Source organism: Sprattus sprattus, assembly GCF_963457725.1.
Source record: "Sprattus sprattus genome assembly, chromosome: 10".
NCBI classification, from domain to species: Eukaryota; Metazoa; Chordata; class Actinopteri; order Clupeiformes; family Clupeidae; genus Sprattus; species Sprattus sprattus.
In genome coordinates, this window is record NC_137908.1 from 24,348,752 (window position 1) to 24,365,617 (window position 16,866).

The 16,866-nt window shown below is 41.7% G+C and overlaps 2 protein-coding genes across 3 annotated transcripts; one reads left to right on the forward strand and one right to left on the reverse strand.

The window, feature by feature from the left end:
* The first annotated feature begins 249 nt into the window (after positions 1 to 249).
* cdk5rap1 (CDK5 regulatory subunit associated protein 1) lies at positions 250 to 10,455 on the forward strand. 2 transcript variants are annotated; one of them, XM_080846532.1, is made up of 13 exons: positions 250 to 762; positions 920 to 1,023; positions 1,137 to 1,171; positions 1,317 to 1,417; positions 1,683 to 1,893; positions 2,812 to 2,932; positions 4,472 to 4,702; positions 5,353 to 5,450; positions 6,005 to 6,060; positions 6,339 to 6,469; positions 6,827 to 6,976; positions 9,318 to 9,458; positions 9,904 to 10,455. In XM_080846532.1, exons 1-13 carry the CDS (start codon positions 498 to 500, stop codon positions 10,066 to 10,068), a joined length of 1,809 nt encoding a protein of 602 aa, XP_080702658.1. In that variant the 5' UTR covers positions 250 to 497; the 3' UTR covers positions 10,069 to 10,455. The 2 variants fall into 2 exon arrangements, with proteins under 2 accessions (XP_080702658.1, XP_080702659.1); XM_080846533.1 differs by having other exon boundaries at positions 9,318 to 9,371.
* LOC308371575 (bactericidal permeability-increasing protein-like) lies at positions 10,356 to 16,444 on the reverse strand (the record flags this gene model as incomplete). The annotated part of the gene is made up of 15 exons (XM_080846534.1): positions 10,356 to 10,401; positions 10,711 to 10,787; positions 10,886 to 10,949; positions 11,035 to 11,077; positions 11,184 to 11,251; positions 12,162 to 12,329; positions 12,769 to 12,828; positions 13,151 to 13,327; positions 13,593 to 13,684; positions 13,992 to 14,052; positions 14,175 to 14,238; positions 14,490 to 14,645; positions 15,346 to 15,477; positions 15,766 to 15,880; positions 16,342 to 16,444. 15 exons carry the CDS (start codon positions 16,442 to 16,444, stop codon positions 10,360 to 10,362), a joined length of 1,422 nt encoding a protein of 473 aa, XP_080702660.1. The 3' UTR covers positions 10,356 to 10,359.
* Positions 16,445 to 16,866: the final 422 nt, after the last annotated feature.

Genomic DNA, 16,866 nt, shown 5'->3' on the forward strand with positions numbered 1-16,866 from the left:
TGTATATATTATACATCCGGTTGTCGTGTCTCTACTTTAGTCTTCCAGAGCGAAAATCAGTATACGAAATGTAAGTATTAACATAATATTAACCACGAAATCAAGTGTGTGGATAACTTGTAAAATAAAATACACTGTAAAAGCTTGACCATCAACAGACAGTTGGAACCTTAAACGTGCACTGCCTTTGTACTCTGAGGGAATCGTTTAGCAGACGGAACAAAGTCAGTTTCAAGGGGTGACCGACGCAGAACGCCGGCTCTTGTTGATGAAGTTAGCGTTGTAGGTAGAGGACGTTGAAAATAGTATTTATGTTATTTCATGATCTGGTAAATAAACGTATTGTACTTCATCTGATGAGTAACTGTAATGCGCCTTCAATATACGCTTGTCATGTCTCCAGGCGAATGCAGAACAGAACCAAACACAATAATTAGCGAAAACTAAAAAGTAAAAACATACGGTATATAAATACCACAGACGTGAGCGTTAGCATCATGAAATCTGGAGTGATTAATCTACAAAAGTTGTTATCACTACAAAGCCTGTCAGCACGCCGTTTTTGCTGCTCTGTGGGTGCATCGGTCAAAGGTAACGTTCAACGAAAAGAAGAATCGTTCAAGACGAAGTTAGCGACCGGCCCAGGCTTTCAAGACTTCATCAAAGATGCATATGCCAGCAACAAATCGAATAACATACAGGAACCCGACTACAGGCATGCATATCTCCCCGAGGACGCAGCTGATGGAAATTCAAGGAAAGGTTTGTATAGTTTGTGGTTACAGAAGGGCTCGCAAGGTACATTGATCAGAGCAATTTGGATAAGTGTCTCCAAAAAGTTTAGTAGCCGGTTGACGAATATTTACTGCATGAAACAACCGAATAATTTACATGAAATCCGCTGTATCTTTCTCCTCAGTGTATTTTGAAACCTATGGCTGTCAGATGAACGTAAATGATACTGAAATTGCTTGGTCAATTCTGCAGAAGAATGGATATCTACGAGCCAAAGAACCCACTGAGGTAATCAAAGTATTAGGCCTATCGAACTGAATATTGAATGAGAATATTGAATTAATGTGTCTTTTTGTGCCTCATTTATTTTCTAAGCATTCCTTTGAACTATTTTCTTTCAGGCAGATGTAGTGCTCCTAGTCACATGTTCAATCAGGTAAGGCTGTTGATGTACACTCATGTTGCCTTTATTAACTTCAAGACGGCTTTAGTTCACATTTGTAAATGCACTTCATCAAGGCATGCTATGGCATAATACTGGGGTCACTTGGCGATGGATTATTTGTTCTGTCTGTCTATAGGGAGAAAGCAGAGCAGACCATCTGGAACAGACTTAAACAGCTCACTGCTCTCAAAAAGAAGCGAATAAAAGCGCAGGGCCCCCTGAAGATTGGACTTTTAGGTAAAGCAGTAAAAGCTCAATGCTTTACAAAATAAACTTTGCTTCTGAATGTCATTACTGTAAGAGTTGGGCTCTAAAATTCAGTTGTTATTCTTGAAAATATTGAGGTTAATTTGTGATTTTAAAATTAATATTGAAACTTGGTGTGTGTGTGTGTGTGTGTGTGTGTGTGTGTGTGTGTGTGTGTGTGTGTGTGTGTGTGTGTGTGTACACGTATGTTTGTATGCACGCACACATTTGTGACCCTGTTTTTGTGTCACACCAGGGTGCATGGCAGAGCGTCTGAAATCAGAGCTGCTGGAACGGGAGAAGCTTCTGGATGTTGTGGCCGGCCCAGATGCGTACCGGGACCTCCCCCGCCTGCTGGCTCTGGCCCGGGGTGGACAGCAAGCCAGCAACGTGCTTCTCTCCCTGGAGGAGACCTACGCCGACGTCATGCCTGTGCATCATACCCAAGGACACAGAAGTGCTTTTGTGTGAGTTGCCTGTATTCCATAACAAACTGATTCCTCGTTTGTTTGTGTTAACTTGCTTTCAATGGATGGAAAAAGACATAGGCTGTAGAATAGCCTTCTTCACACTGGTATACCCTTCTCATTTTAGGAGCAAAGAGGTGTTTTTTTTTCAGCATGAATTGCATAGATATGTTAAGCATCTTCATGCTGTAAATGATGAATGTTAATATATTTTGAAAGTAAGTGTAAGGGTAAATGTCAACTTTTTTTCCCCTCCACAATATTATTAGGAAATTCTAGTTATTGTGTTGCGTACTTACTTACCGGGTCCTCAAAGGTTGGGGTGGAATGCAGAGAAACAGAAATATCAGGTCAAAGGTGTGTCTTCTCACAATGCTGTTGGAAGATCCACATCAAACAGTCACTTGGAAGTAGGCGTACCATCAGAAATTCTCTTTGTTTCTTAAAAAGAATTCAGAAATCAGAAATGCGGCAGTATTCACCAAGACAGGTTTACCAAATTCGCCAGATAACTGAGTAGGCTCGGTAAAAGCAGCCATAACTGCATAGATAAAAGCTATTTCATCTCATCTTCACTCATTTCTATAAGGAGGCTTTTTAGGCTGTGATTGCTTCAAATATGATTAAAACATATAATAAAAATAATAATGGCCCTTAATTATGGAATAAAATATAAGTTATATATTATATATATAAAGCGCTAGTTTTCAGAAATCAGAAATGTGGCGTTCCAAATTCTGTGGATTACCTTAGTAACTGTCAAAGTCAAAGTAGCTTTATTGTCAACTGCTTCACATGTGAACATACAAAGCAGTCGAAAGAACGTTTCCCACTCTCCCCACAGTGAAACATATAAAGTGCACAGGCACAACAGATAAACATTTCTAACTGGAAGGGGTTGCTGGGTCTCTTCTGCAGGTCCATCATGAGGGGGTGTGACAACATGTGCAGCTACTGCATCGTCCCCTTCACACGGGGCCGGGAACGGAGCAGACCAATGGCCTCCATCCTGGAGGAGGTCCGGCTCCTCTCAGAACAGGTGGGGACATTAGACAATGATCACAGCTCCCTTCAACCATGTGCTTTATTGTGATGTACACACATAGAGTGGTGCTATACACACTAATCTAGTCATTTAATGTTGGATCCATTGGTCAAAGATTTAATGAATAAGTAGACCATTTTTGTGACCAAAATATATTATATTTTCTTCATCACTATTTAGAAGATCTGATCACATGTAAGGTAATAGTTAGGCAGATTTTCAGAAATATCTAAGGGGTTCACAAACCTTCTGGTACAACTGTGTGCATTATATACACTATGTACATGGACAGCCATTTCAAATCAAAAAGACCTTAAAGAAAGGAGGATGGCTCGGGTATTATCACACCAGCCAAGAATGTAACCTCTAGTAAGACTAATTAATGGTGTTAAAAAAGTGATCATAACTAATTGAATCATGTAGATCAGGGGTAGGCAATTAAAATCCTAATGGGTCCAGTTTTTAAAAAAATCCTCAAGCTTGGGTCCGGGGGTCTATCACACATTTTTTATGACCGTTGTTTTCACTGATATAGGACTGCATGTGTTTTATGTACCAACAGTCAAGGTGTGCATTATGATTCAGAGGCATATTTAGCCAATATAAGTACTTTAGGCGCTAGTAGTATCAGTGTATGTTTGGTCAACAACTGACTATCAGATCAAATGAAGGTCTTCATTTCAAGCTTTTTTATTCTGACCCAAAATCCATGCTACTCGGAATGAACACTCGTTTGTTCGTTGTTGGGCAGTGAATGAATAAGTCAACATGTTTGTAGATCGGGCATACTGGGCTTTAAGATCGTTTATTTTTTGTGCACGCACGGATTTGAGAGGGTAATTTATATCGAATTCTTTGTGCTTCGTTACGTAGTGGCGTTTTACATTGCTACTTTTGATGAGCGCCACCGTCTCGGAGCATATCAGTCAAACAGGCTTAGAGCTGCACGCAGGCAGAATGAACATAAATAAGTCTGTCCACTCCTCTTTAAAAGCTCTGTTCTCACTATCTACCTTTCTCTTCTTAGAGCACGCCATCTTTCTCTTGAACTGCAATGAAGCTTTCTCTCTCAACTGAAGGCAATGTCAATTTTGCAGAGCTTGCGTGCACCAGTCCCACAGCTCGCAGCTTTGACAGCGAGCACGTGCTGCGTATAGGCTATCATCTGATTGGCTACTGGCATTATAAGGTTTAAACAAAAACATAGCCTACCATAAAGTTATAGTTAATTTAATGTATTTAACGGGTTTATAAAAGTCACTCAAGCATCAGTTGTTAAAATCGCTTGGTCAAAATTATATATTAAAACAAAATCGCATTATTAATTTTATTGTTGCAATTGTGTCTCGGTCCGGAGAGGACGTCAGTTGGGTCCGGACCCGGACCGCGGTCCGCCTATTGCCGACCCCCGATGTAGATCCACAGAAGTTTATACGTACATGTTTAGATTAAGCACAAGGAAATTAAAAGTATACTGAGTTCAGCTACACGGTAATTCCCCGGTCTGTATTTGATTGTTCTTTTTACCACTAGGGTGTCCGGGAGGTCACGCTTCTGGGCCAGAACGTGAACAGCTACCGGGACACATCTGAGCAGCAGTTCTCTGGGTCAGAGCCGACCCAGCTTAGCCGTGGCTTCAGCACTGTGTACCGGACCCGCCAGGGAGGCACACGCTTTGCCGACCTGCTGGACCAGGTCTCGCTCGTCGACTCCAACATGAGGATCCGCTTCACGTCTCCCCATCCAAAGGACTTTCCAGATGAGGTACCTGTCCTCTGCCAGAATAAGAGCCTACAGAATATGGTGGTATTGTACCGTGAATTTCAGTCCAATTCAATTGTACTCATCCATATAATGCTATTGGCAAACTAATGCCTAAACCTCTTATGTGCCTATAATGACTTCAGGTGCAGCAGGGCAGATGAAGACTAGACAAACTTTATAGAAACTCCCTAGAAAAACTGAAATTAACTACCAGAAGTCACTTCTACTGATGCAATTGGCTTGATCCTTGTCAGGCAGGCAGGTCAGGTCGACCCAAAATGTTGCATCAGGAAATATGGCTTCTGTGAGCTCATTTCAGCCTGTGGATATATTCTTACTCATCTGGAAGGAACTGAATTAATATTTATAGTCATATACAAGATATTACACACAGACCGAGACAGAGATACACACACACAGATTCTGTTATAGAAAGCACGTGTCCAGTCAAAAAAGGATGTTGGACACGATGAATGATTTTGTATGACATTGAGCTCAGGTAGAAGAAGATGCCAGATGTTGTGTTAGTGGTATGCGCTGTGCTCATAGGAGGCTTCGTAGGACCAGCTGCTTGTTGGGTCGGAGGCCTGTATCTCATGCTCAAGGCCCCGGGTTCAAGTCCTCATGTGTCCTGTGTCAATTGTGTGCAGGTGCTGCAGCTGATCCAGGAGAGGGGGAACCTCTGCAAGCAGATTCACCTGCCAGCCCAGAGCGGCAGCAGCCACGTTCTCGACGCTATGTGCCGTGGGTCAGACACTCTTCCTCCTCCACCACTTCCATAATCTTCACTCTTTGTATTCCTCTGCCTACCTGTGTTCTCCAGTCTTTCGTTTCCGTCAGTAGAGTGATTAGGAAATATAGCTAGGATTCAGGTCCACTTTACTCTCCTTCTTCCTGTAGTTCCTGATGTAGTTTGGGGTCAGGGTGTCTACTATTCACTATTCACTATGCATTATGCATTATGCACACTATTCACAGTTACGTCATTTGAGAATGCCAGCACTGACCTTAGTTGCACACAGAGACACTTTTACTGACGATGGCAGCTTTGTTGTTGTTGTTGCTGTTGTTGTTGTTGTTGTATTATCCTGCTGCTCCGGTTCTTGGGTTGGTCAGCCATGTTGTTGTGTTTAGCAGTTGTGGGCTACAGATAGCTCATGTTGTACTGTGAAGGAAAGCCTTTGCGGATCCTGGGTACAACATGCATTAATATATATATTAATATCTATCTACTAAAAACCACACCACATTAGCACACTTATTCAAAGCATTTAAGGAGTGTTCTGTCTCCGTGGCTTACAGGTACACCAGGGAATCCTATCTTGAACTTGTGGAAAATATTCGCAACATAATTCCAGGTGATTATTTCTACCTACCAATGTTAATCTACAATTAATATTAAGCTCTCTTCTAAAATGCCCTGAAGTTGTTCATTATGTGGAAAACACAATTATGCAAGCACCAAGTTTTTTAGTTTTTTATTAAGAAAAATGTTTAGTTATTATAATTGCTTGCATAATGTAGTATCACATTAACCATGTGTGTGTGTGTGTGTGTGTGTGTGTGTGTGTGTGTGTGTGTGTGTGTGTGTGTGTGTGTGTGTGTGTGTGTGTGTGTTTGTGCACGCTTGCTCCAGGGGTGAGCTTGAGCAGTGACTTCATTGCTGGCTTCTGCGGGGAGACGGAGGAGGACCACCAGCAGTCCATCTCGCTGCTTAGAACCGTGCGCTACAACGTGGGCTTCCTCTTCGCCTACAGCATGAGGAAGGTGAGAGGGCTACAGATGTTTTCTGAAGGTCAAGCAAAGCGTGCAGTATGTAGATTTTGCTTGTGAAAAAAAATTGCATGATTCAACGATGGTGATTAGGTACAGTGAAATAAATATGCATATGGGGAACATCGCTGTAGCTCTGTTATTCATTTTTGCTATAATTCTAAGAATGTTCTGAAAATATTTTCGGTTCTTATATTACTTTTAAATTGTAGTGTTCTCAGAAGAAAACAAATTCAACATGTCCTTGAAATTATGCTTGAAACTGTGAAAGTGTGTGGAACACAAAGGTTTTTTTTACATTTATTTTCACCTTTATTACCCCTACACACTCACTCACACTCAAATATCCAGAAGACCCGTGCATACCACCGTCTCCAGGACGACGTGCCGGCGGAGGTGAAGCAGCGGAGACTGCAGGAACTCATTGCTGTGTTCCGAGAGGAGGCGGCCGTAGTCAACGGCAGCCTCATCGGCAGCACACAGCTCGTCCTGGTGGAAGGAGTGAGTACTGCACCCCAACATCAACATCTGTAGCTCAGTATTTTTTCCTCTGCTGTCTGGTACTCTACTGCCCCCTACTGGACGAGTGTGTCTCACCCTAAGAGCAGAACTTAGAGGAGTAGTGTTAGAGATGTGTTTACAGTTTTTCTCTGTTCCCAAAACAATTTTTTTCAAAGCATGCCTCGGTTTCTCTTAGCTCTAAACACAAATCCCAAAACCGCTCACACAAAATGCGAAACCCTTTATATCTCCTGCAAAAGGCCACTTTGGTTTCAAAACACTATTATGTCACCTCAAAAGGGTATTTTGTTTTCAAACAACAAACACAGACCATTAATTGAGTAGACATTCTAATCATTGATTAAACACTGATGTGCTCAATGGAAAACACTACTATGAAATGGGAAAACACTAGTATGAAGGTCTTATCAGGAGCATTATGCCTTTTCATCTCTATTGTTACTGTTCGCTTTCTCCTGTTGTAAGTTATTGTAACTGTATAATGTTTTAACTTAAATATAAAACAACTCAAAAACAGTAACGACTTACAGTAAAGATTTCTTTTTTTTCAAAAGTGCTGTAGCCTTTACATCAGAGCAAACACAACCGAATGTGTTGGTGACTTACACAGAACAAACAATAGGATATTGATACAGTCAACAAAAAAACTAGACTGCATCCTGTTCTTGCTCAAGACAATATCGACAATTGTTGTGTTGTGAAACATCTGAAAATACAGTAACATTTGATTGGATTACAATACAGTACAGTAATGTTTCAGTGCTGATAGGACGTAATCAGCTGTGGAAACGTATATGACTTACTTGCACAGTCATATCATGCTGTAATTGTTTGACTCTATCAGAGTTTCTGTCAAAAGGCACCCTGAACACCTGCTTCATTCTCAAAGTGTTCTGCCTTAGAACATGGTCCACTGTGGCTAGGCTCACTGTATTGATGTTTAGGAATATGTCTTGGTCATCAATGGTTGCACTTTGTATTTGTTTATAATTTTACAAATACAGTACAATGTAAAATATTCTACAGTAAATACAAGAATACTATGCTCCTGATAAGGCATTCAAACTAGTGTTTTACTGTCATAGTAGTGTTTCTTACCCATTCTCTCTTCTGAATGTCCGGAGAATCGGTGCAACTGAGAAGTGGCTTAGGTTTGGTTGAACCCTCTGGCCAGCCTTGCCAGCCTCCTGCATGGTCAAACCCATGTTGACCACATGGTTGAACACATTGGCCTGAATCTCATCAGAGATACAGTAATGGCTCTCCGTCTTGCTGTTCCTCTTCATCATTTTCCTCCTCCTCCTCCTCTTACTCTCACTCCTCTGCCTCTCTGATCACCTCTCACTTCAATGTTGCAAAACATTGTTCTCCAAACTAGGAGCTAAAGTTTTCATTTCAAATTGCACAACAGCTTTGGAAATGGAAGTTTTGTCATTTGAATAACAGTGTGTTCTGTCTGAAAGCAAGGAGGTTTTGGCATTGATAAACTGTGCAAAGTAGAGAGGATGGTGTTTAGTATTTTGTAGAAAGTGTGGTTAACAAATGAAATCTGTGTCTAAAGCAGAGAATTGTGCTTATAGTTTAGCAGGATTGGTTTAGGGAGTTGGCACTTGGGTTTAGTGTTCAGAGAAACCGAGGCATGCTTTTTTTAGGAACGGAGAAAAAACTGGAAAGGCGCCCGGGGCAACATTAGAGGCTTGAGACTCGAATAATAAATGTTCAATTTCTAGTCTTTTTTACACGTAGTAAGTTTCAATAACACCATACCATTACATATCCACATTCAAGGAGCAAAGATGAGACGTCGTTGTGTGAGAACTGATAGAAAATCGCGCTGCCAGCGCCGCCGGTGGGGAGAGGCCATTTTTTCATGTATTCCGATTTTTTTGGTGGCACCAATATATAAAGGGTTACGCTCTTGCGGCTAGTTTAAGCGCTCTTTTTAACGCCCAAAGTATCAAATAATGATGCAAATGTGCTAATATGGTGAAGTAAATGTCAATATCATAAAGATTGTTTTATCCCGAATATTTCCATTTTGATGCCCTAATGTTGCTTTGGGCTCCTTTAAGCACCAGGGGTCCAGATACGTTCCTGGATGGCAAATTGGTTACAAATCTGTTAAAAAATTCAACACATATATACTGTGTTCACACTGTGACTGAATCAAACATATTTACTTAGTTGCAGGCTGAATTAGGATCCTTGCTCAGGAAATGTACACTACCTATTAGCTTATCCTTTCGAGGAATCCACTTTCAGAAACCTGATTGAAGCTGCTGTATTGGCTCTGATGCTGTGGTGTTGTCTGGTGTTTCAGGAGAGCAAGAGGTCAGCACAGGAACTCAGCGGCAGGAGCGATGGCAACGTCAAGGTGATCTTTCCCAAACAGGAAGTGCCTGCCCTGGACACAGGCTCCTGCATGGAGCCCATCAAACTAGGAGACTATGTGCTGGTCAAGGTAGAGAGTTCTCTCTCTCTCTCTCTCTCTCTCTATCTATCACTCTATCTCTCTCTTTCTCGCTCTCACTCTCTCTCTCTCCCTCTCGTTTATTTCAACTACTAGTGGGTTAATGGTCAGAGAGGGCTTGAGCTTCTTGCTTCTTGCAAGAGCTTCTCGGCAGCATATCCACTGTGAAAGTAGCACTGATTTAGCGCATGAGATTTTAATATATTTGTGCTTGTGCTACAATTGTGGCTATGTATTATTTATACTTCTGGAAAGAGAAGTGATGCTGTGTGTTTCATTAAAAGCGTATATTAAAGCATTTTGAAGATTAGATCACTGTTAAACCGAGGCATGGGACCTGCAGCCAGTGCTCTCAACATGTTTTAAAGTGCTTTCTTAATCTTTCCAGAGGGGGCATTATATCTGATCTGATCAATTGAATTTTTTTTTTTTGCAGGTTACCTCTGCAAACTCCCAAAGTATGAGGGGCTATCCTCTGTGCAGCACCACTCTGAGGGAGGCCACTGCACGCTCGTCCGACTCCCTACTCAGAACTCTGCAGCAGCAGCAACTCTCTACTACTGAGCCTCCTAAAGACAGCCTATTACACGCCTCCGGCTAACAGGCTATCTGTGGACAGACGAAGACAGAGAAAGAGAGAGAGAGCAAGGGATACGTTCTCTACTGAAAAACCCAAATGTATTTATTGTAATTCTTGAACATTGAAGGCATAGACCTACAGCAAACAGAATGTACAGTGGAAAAGTGCATATGTGGTTTATAAAAAGACCACTGAAGTGTGCACAGACTTGAGTCTTTGGCAGTTATTAATTACACCCTGATGCACTCTGTAGATAAGACTTGAATAGGAGGCTGAAATGGAGGGAGGAGGCTGTTGGAGGGAGGAAACGACTCATCCTCTGAACGAAACATCTGTTCCAATCAGCATGTAGTCCTGAGAGAGGAAAGGAAATTACTAAATGTCAGCCCTTTAAATACCCTTACGGTTTCACAATTACACTTGGTATCTTATAATGTATGTTTTATGTACTATATGAATAATATTATATACTGTATAAAGTATCATGGCACCTTATGTTTTCTCAGATTTTCATTTAAGCAGTTATATAGCTGGTTCTAACTCTTAATGTTAAGTCTTGCCATGTACCTTTTATTCAGGATTTAATTTGCAACCTGAATTTAAGGACAGTGTGAAAATACACAGATTGCTCAGCTCCTCTGGAAGATTTAGAGGATGGCTCACCTTCAAGACCTGCAGCTGAGTGTTCACAAGGTTCATCTTTCCAATGGCAGGGAGAGGGTAGCCTTTCTGCAGATGAGCTTGAGGGAAAGGGATTTTATCAGATTTTTCGCTTGAGCGCACTGATTATTTTTCTGAAGACAAGTTACTGCCGTGTTATCGTGTAAGAAATACTCACCGTTGATTTTAGGGAGCACGGCAACCTTCAAAACCATCAGGAAAATGTTATCGAGAGATTTCACCTATAGGACACAACAGTAGCGATATTAATGAATTGTTGATGGTCAAATTCTAGCAGATGTTCTTTTTCTCCTACCCTTCACTCACCTGAAAAGGTCCCACATAGCTGGCCCCCAGAGACATAGTCATTCTGTGTGAGGCAGAGAGGAGGGGATTTTACTGCATATTTCAGGGCTTGACAGCTCTGCATTACTTTCACGTTTCCCCAATGTCTGTCGGTGTAGGCTCCAACTCACCTGTTGAGGATGACTGAGCCGGCTAGTTTTACCCCGGTCACGTAGATGTGAGCACTGACACTGGTTTCCTGACAGGGGAGAGATAGGAATGGGTTTAGGGAAACTTGAGAAGATGTGCACTGGTAGCTTTTCAACTTCATTTTATCCGCCTTTTCCCAGCCATACATCATCTCCACAGAGATGTATTTGGAATGATCATCTACAGTTAATGAGCCCTTGGGATTAGAATGGCATGAAACATCAACATTATTTTGTGAGGTCAAATAGCAGACGCTTTTTACCAATTTGACGTACAAGGGGGAGAACAGTTAAGCTACAAGCAATAGAGACCTAGTGTAACAATTAATACTATTTCACATTAGAAAAAGAAAGTGAAGGAATAACTGCTGTAAGTGCAAGTTAATCAATAGTAGAAGTGCAAGTTAGTAAGGGAGGTGCTCCCTGAAGAGTTGGGTCCGGTACGTGCACACTCATCTTCATGTATGTATGCTACTGTTGACCTCTGACCTGCTAATTCACTAAAGGACTGATCAGTGGGCCATCCGGTAATCTACAAGGCATACAGCAAAATCAGATAATCCAATGTGAAAAAATAAATGTTCCTCAAATTGTAGAGCAAAATGCTTACAGCACCCAGTTTCACAGGTTCTACTCCCAGGAGCACACATACAGATAAAATGTGTATAACCAGCCTGTACTGAAAGCCATTTTGGATAAAAATGGAAGCTAAATGAAAAATGTATATATACATCACTGAGCTCTACAGCTCCAGCATAATCCCCATCATTTCCACTGGCAGTGCAGCCATTGGCACTAAGAGTTTTCAGGATGACTGTCTCTTCATCATTTACTTTTTTTAGTACAATGAAGCTTTGGGGGAATGGGCCAATTACTGTCATAACGGTTTTTCAAAATCATAGTCTTATCATTTAAAGAAAATTGTTCTTTAGTGGGAGTGAGACCCTGGTTGAGACTGACCATGTTGAGGATAAAGAGTGGGGCGAGAGTGGTGTTGGGCTGGATGGCGTAGGCTGTCACTGTGCCGGTGGCCTGCAGCGTGACGTTGTTGACCTGGAAGGAGATGATGGGCTGCCTGGTGGTCTTCACCAACAGCTTCATCATCAGGCCCGGGTACTCCTTGGCCAGCTGGAAAAGGGAGGGCTTGTTAACACCTATCCAACACCTGTACAGTGAGGGTATGTACCTGTATGATGTGGGACACTGTCAATATGGCTCTACACATAGTCTTTCAATGAATACTATATGTCATGCTCTCAGGGCGTATATGTCAGTTGTCTTATGAGGAAAAGAGACCTCAAGAGGTGTGTGATTTAAAAAAAGAAAAATAGGTGAGACACAATACAGCCCCACCCACAACAGTTACTTTCACCCTCAATGCACAATCATAATATCCCAAAAGCCCCACCCACTCAGTTACTGTGCAGCATTCAAGCACTCCTGACTCAGTTTCACATGACAGGAGACTCCAGTACAGGTCTGGCCCTGACAGAGCTTTAGAGTTAGCTGGAGCCATAACAGTGAGGAGGAGAGTACCTGTGAGATGAGCAGTGAGCAGGGAGAGTACCTGTGGGATGAACGCTCCAAATGTTCTGGTGTTGAGCCTGATAGGGGAACTGGGGGGTATCTGGAGGGGGGGGGGGGGGGGGGGGGTAGATAGTATGAGTAGATAGTTACTCGACTGTGTTACTTACAACATTAGGGGGGTAGATAGAATGAGCATCAGTCTGGGAGGATTTTTTTACTCGACTGTGTTATCAGGTTGAATGCAAGCCATACATTTAGATTTTCTAATTTAGGAAGTCTTCAGTTGTTCAATCACAAATATTTAGTATTTTGTATTTGTAGTATTTTTAAAGATATGAAAATATTCATTATACATTTTGTGCATTTTATGGCACAACATAGAGTGGACTTGACTTGAGCCTGGGCATACTAAGCCTACTCACCATGTCATCTGTGATGAAGAGGTTGAAGGCTCCAGCATTGTTGTAGACGAAGGATGCAGAGTTGGCAGTGAAAGATGAGACACCTATGTACAGCATGTTGTTGACCTGCGGAGGCAGAGCGAAGACTGGCGGGGAGAACGGAGGCTCCTTGTGCCTGCCGATGTTGTAAAACTCGCCCTTGTCAGAGAAGAGAGTTCATTCATTCATCCGTTCATTCATTCATTTGTTCTTTTTTCTTTCATTTTGTTTGGTAAGACACATTCAACATTAAATTCAGTCATTGACTAGACCTTTTCCTAAGTGCGATGAATGCATTTTCCTCAATAGTGTAAACCTTTCAATAGTAAATACTAGTACTCTGTAAGTCATTAACCTTGCAGCCTTCATACATTAAGGCTTGATGTTTGAAGGACAATGCTTTCAGTGTCAGCAGTGAAATCACCTTTAGGCCGAAGTCCACAAAGGCTTTGGAGACGACAGGAGATGCAACCATTGAATACTCAATCTCAGCATACTTGTCCACAGGTGCCAGAACTTGCAATGATGAGTAACATCACAAAACCACAGTTAAATCACACATGCAGTCCGGAAGATTACTCATATCTCCTACACTAACAGTAATCAAAATTAATCTTGGAAAAAATTATTCCCTTTGTTCATTGCTGTTTATTGCAAGGGAATGCAAAAATATCTCTGAAAAATGTTGTCTGTAGTGTAATGTTGTTAGATATTCCTCAACATCTTTATACATTTTAAAAATCCTCTACTGTTTTATTTGTAACTGAATGTCACTACATGTATTGTATTTAATTACATTTGAATTACTGCAGACTTATCTTACCATTTAAAGTCTTCAGGTGGGGATTCAGTTCTGCAATAGCATCAGACACCAGGGGGCAGATCTAAAAGCATGAGCCGTTGGTTCACACCAGTTAGTTGCTTGCATGTGATAAGAAAACAAATTAGTTTAGTGTGATTGAGTTTATAGCCAGACAAAGAGGCGTGCTGTTCATCTCTCTCTTACCTGCTTCTGCAGGGCGCTGCGCAAGGCCTTGTCGATGTAGGCACTGAAGAGGTTATACAACCAGCTTGAACAGAAAGCCACAGATTTTCATACTACATGTTTTACTACCTTAAGGTTTCCCATCCTCCACCGCCCTGCCGTAGCCTATTTAGTTGTAACTTTAATCTAATACACATGGCTCTTGCATATGAAAGCAACTCACAGGGCTGATTTGCTGTGGCTTGTTATCTATAATTGGGCTGTGTCTAAACTTGAATGGGGGGGTAGGTGGAGAAACGGGCGCTGCAGCCCGGCCATGCTGTTTAACAAGGTTACCTGGCTCCGCCGTGGAACTTGATGCTGGCACTACCAACATTCGAGGTACAGCTGACAGTGCTGACTGCAGGGCGGCCGGTCTCGTCGCTCTTCAGGGCAATGTTGGTGTTGATGGTGAGCTCCTTCACTGCCAGGTCAAAGGACCCACTGTCCTTTCTGAGACATTACAGAAAGAAACTGCATGGTGGTACACGGTTGAAGGGTTTACTGTCTACAAACGGTTGAGTGCAATTACAGATTTGGTCAAGTTCCTGTTCCTGTTGATGCAGGGTGATTTACAGTAGTGGTGCTTCTTTCTGGCTGTCTGTAATTTCCATTGGCCTCTGCTTTTATCACAGTAATGATGACATTTATACCCCAATGCGTTCAGTTTCTCCACTCACGTAGGTTTGGAATAAGTGTTTACATGGTGATAGAGGGGTATGTTTTTCGACAAATGACAAAAACCACTCCCTCGCAGTGAAAATATTTAGAAACACAATTATACTGTTGATACAAATGAACAACAATTTTCAACAAGTTCCTCTAACCCTGAATCTTGTATTGTCACACCAGTGGTTTTATAAGAAGAACCTTTCAAAGATGGCCTATGGATGCTCTTATGAAAATGGTCATTATGGAGATATCTAGGTTTTCTGTTGTTTCTCAGCAGTACTGTATTCATCGGTTCATAGCGTTCAGAACTGCAGTCATAAACAAAGGGTGTCTCTGCACAAGGGGATATCTTCACAGACCACTCAGGTGTTTTATTTTTTAAATAACCAATGAAAAACATGGAAAAGGACTAAAACCTGGCAGCAAGTTCAGCAGAAACTCAGCATACAGTTAAAATACAGTAAACTTAATTTATACTCACATGAAATGTAAATATCGGACCCTCCAGTTGCCATGGAGGCTTAGGAAGGCATGCCCAATCGCTAGACTGACCCCCGTGCCTGGAACCATGCCCATCTGAGACTTGGGCAGTGCCAGACTTGTGATCTGCATTCTGCAAAGAGACAGTATACATATTCAGCATGTACATACAATACCTGATATATTACCCAATATGGCAGATATGCCATGCATTAACATTTAGTAGAGATAAAAGCTGAGACAATAATGGCAGTTAGTAAAACCATGAGCAATCTAAACAAGTAACTTTTAACCAGTGAGTCAGAGATTCTGTCCAGAATAGTATAGTTCAGTACAGAGTATGTAAAGCCAGTCATATGATCTTTGTATTAGGAGAACATAGCTGTTCTTGGTGAAGTGTTAACCGTAAGCTCCTTCTTACCCTGACAGGCTGTATTTGACCTTGCCTATGGGAGCCACTTTCTCTGTTCCACTCAGGTCAGGGATCTTGATGGTCTTTAACTTCTGCTGCAGTGTTGCCATCCCAATTAGCCGAACTGTCAATGAAATACTGGGCCTTCAGACTTGCACTGATGGTAAGCTGTCGTTTCACAAGCTGCATTGTTTGCATCTATTTCAGTGGCTATTTTAATTAGCTCTTTTGGGAGACTCTCCACTCTCCATCAAAAACAGAGCTCAGAGCGATAAAAAAAATGTCACTAGATATTTCAACACTCTAATCTCTAATGGAAAACAGACCCAGGAACTTGGAACTGCTACTGTCACACCCTCCCATTTATTAATTTATATACACAACATATTGTACACTACCAGTAATAATTACCTATATCGAGGCTATTAACTCAGTGCAAACAAGAAATCGTAAAACATGCTAAGTAAGTCATTCCAATAGTATTTATCCCACAAGATGGTTAAATTATGTTGAATTTGTGGTCTTGATAAGTCACTGATGCGAGCATTATGTGAAGCCAGTTTACTGTATTGTGATGTAATGTACCGTACTCCAGCCCCTTCTGCGTAAGTTTGACCTTAACCCCTGCATTTGAGCTCAGGGTGAAGGGCACTAGGGTCAGCAGGGTCAACAGACACCAGGGGGACATCCTGCCCGAAGTCACCTGGGAGTGAAAAAGTCACAAAGATCAGGGAGGAGCCCCACAGGTGACAGGAAGTGATGTGTGAGAGTGAAATCAGAGCTGTACAAGACTGAATACAGACATTCTAAGCATTGAGCCACCCAATTTCAGTCATTATTGTAATCACATTAGTGCCCATGGGTAAATCGAGGTTGAGCAGCAAAGTAATGGGATTTTTTTTTTTTAATAGATAGTGTATGTATGTACCCAGTGTTTTGTGCAGTGTTTTGACTGACACTGCCATACTGACACCTCATAGAGTTCATCAGAATATAGGAATGTGGGATTGTATCAATGAAAAAGCCAATTAAATAAAAAAACATCAAAGCCTATAATAGTGCAACACACGCTTCTTTATTTGGGTGATCCAACCAGGTGTCGTCTTCACA

Bases quoted from the DNA above. Each gene is read 5' to 3' on its own strand.
- cdk5rap1 (XM_080846532.1), top strand. From the start codon at position 498: ATGAAATCTGGAGTGATTAATCTACAAAAGTTGTTATCACTACAAAGC. The intron at 763-919 runs GTTTGTATAGTT...CTTTCTCCTCAG, and splicing joins TGATGGAAATTCAAGGAAAG to TGTATTTTGAAACCTATGGC. The intron at 1,418-1,682 runs GTAAAGCAGTAA...GTGTCACACCAG, and splicing joins CCTGAAGATTGGACTTTTAG to GGTGCATGGCAGAGCGTCTG.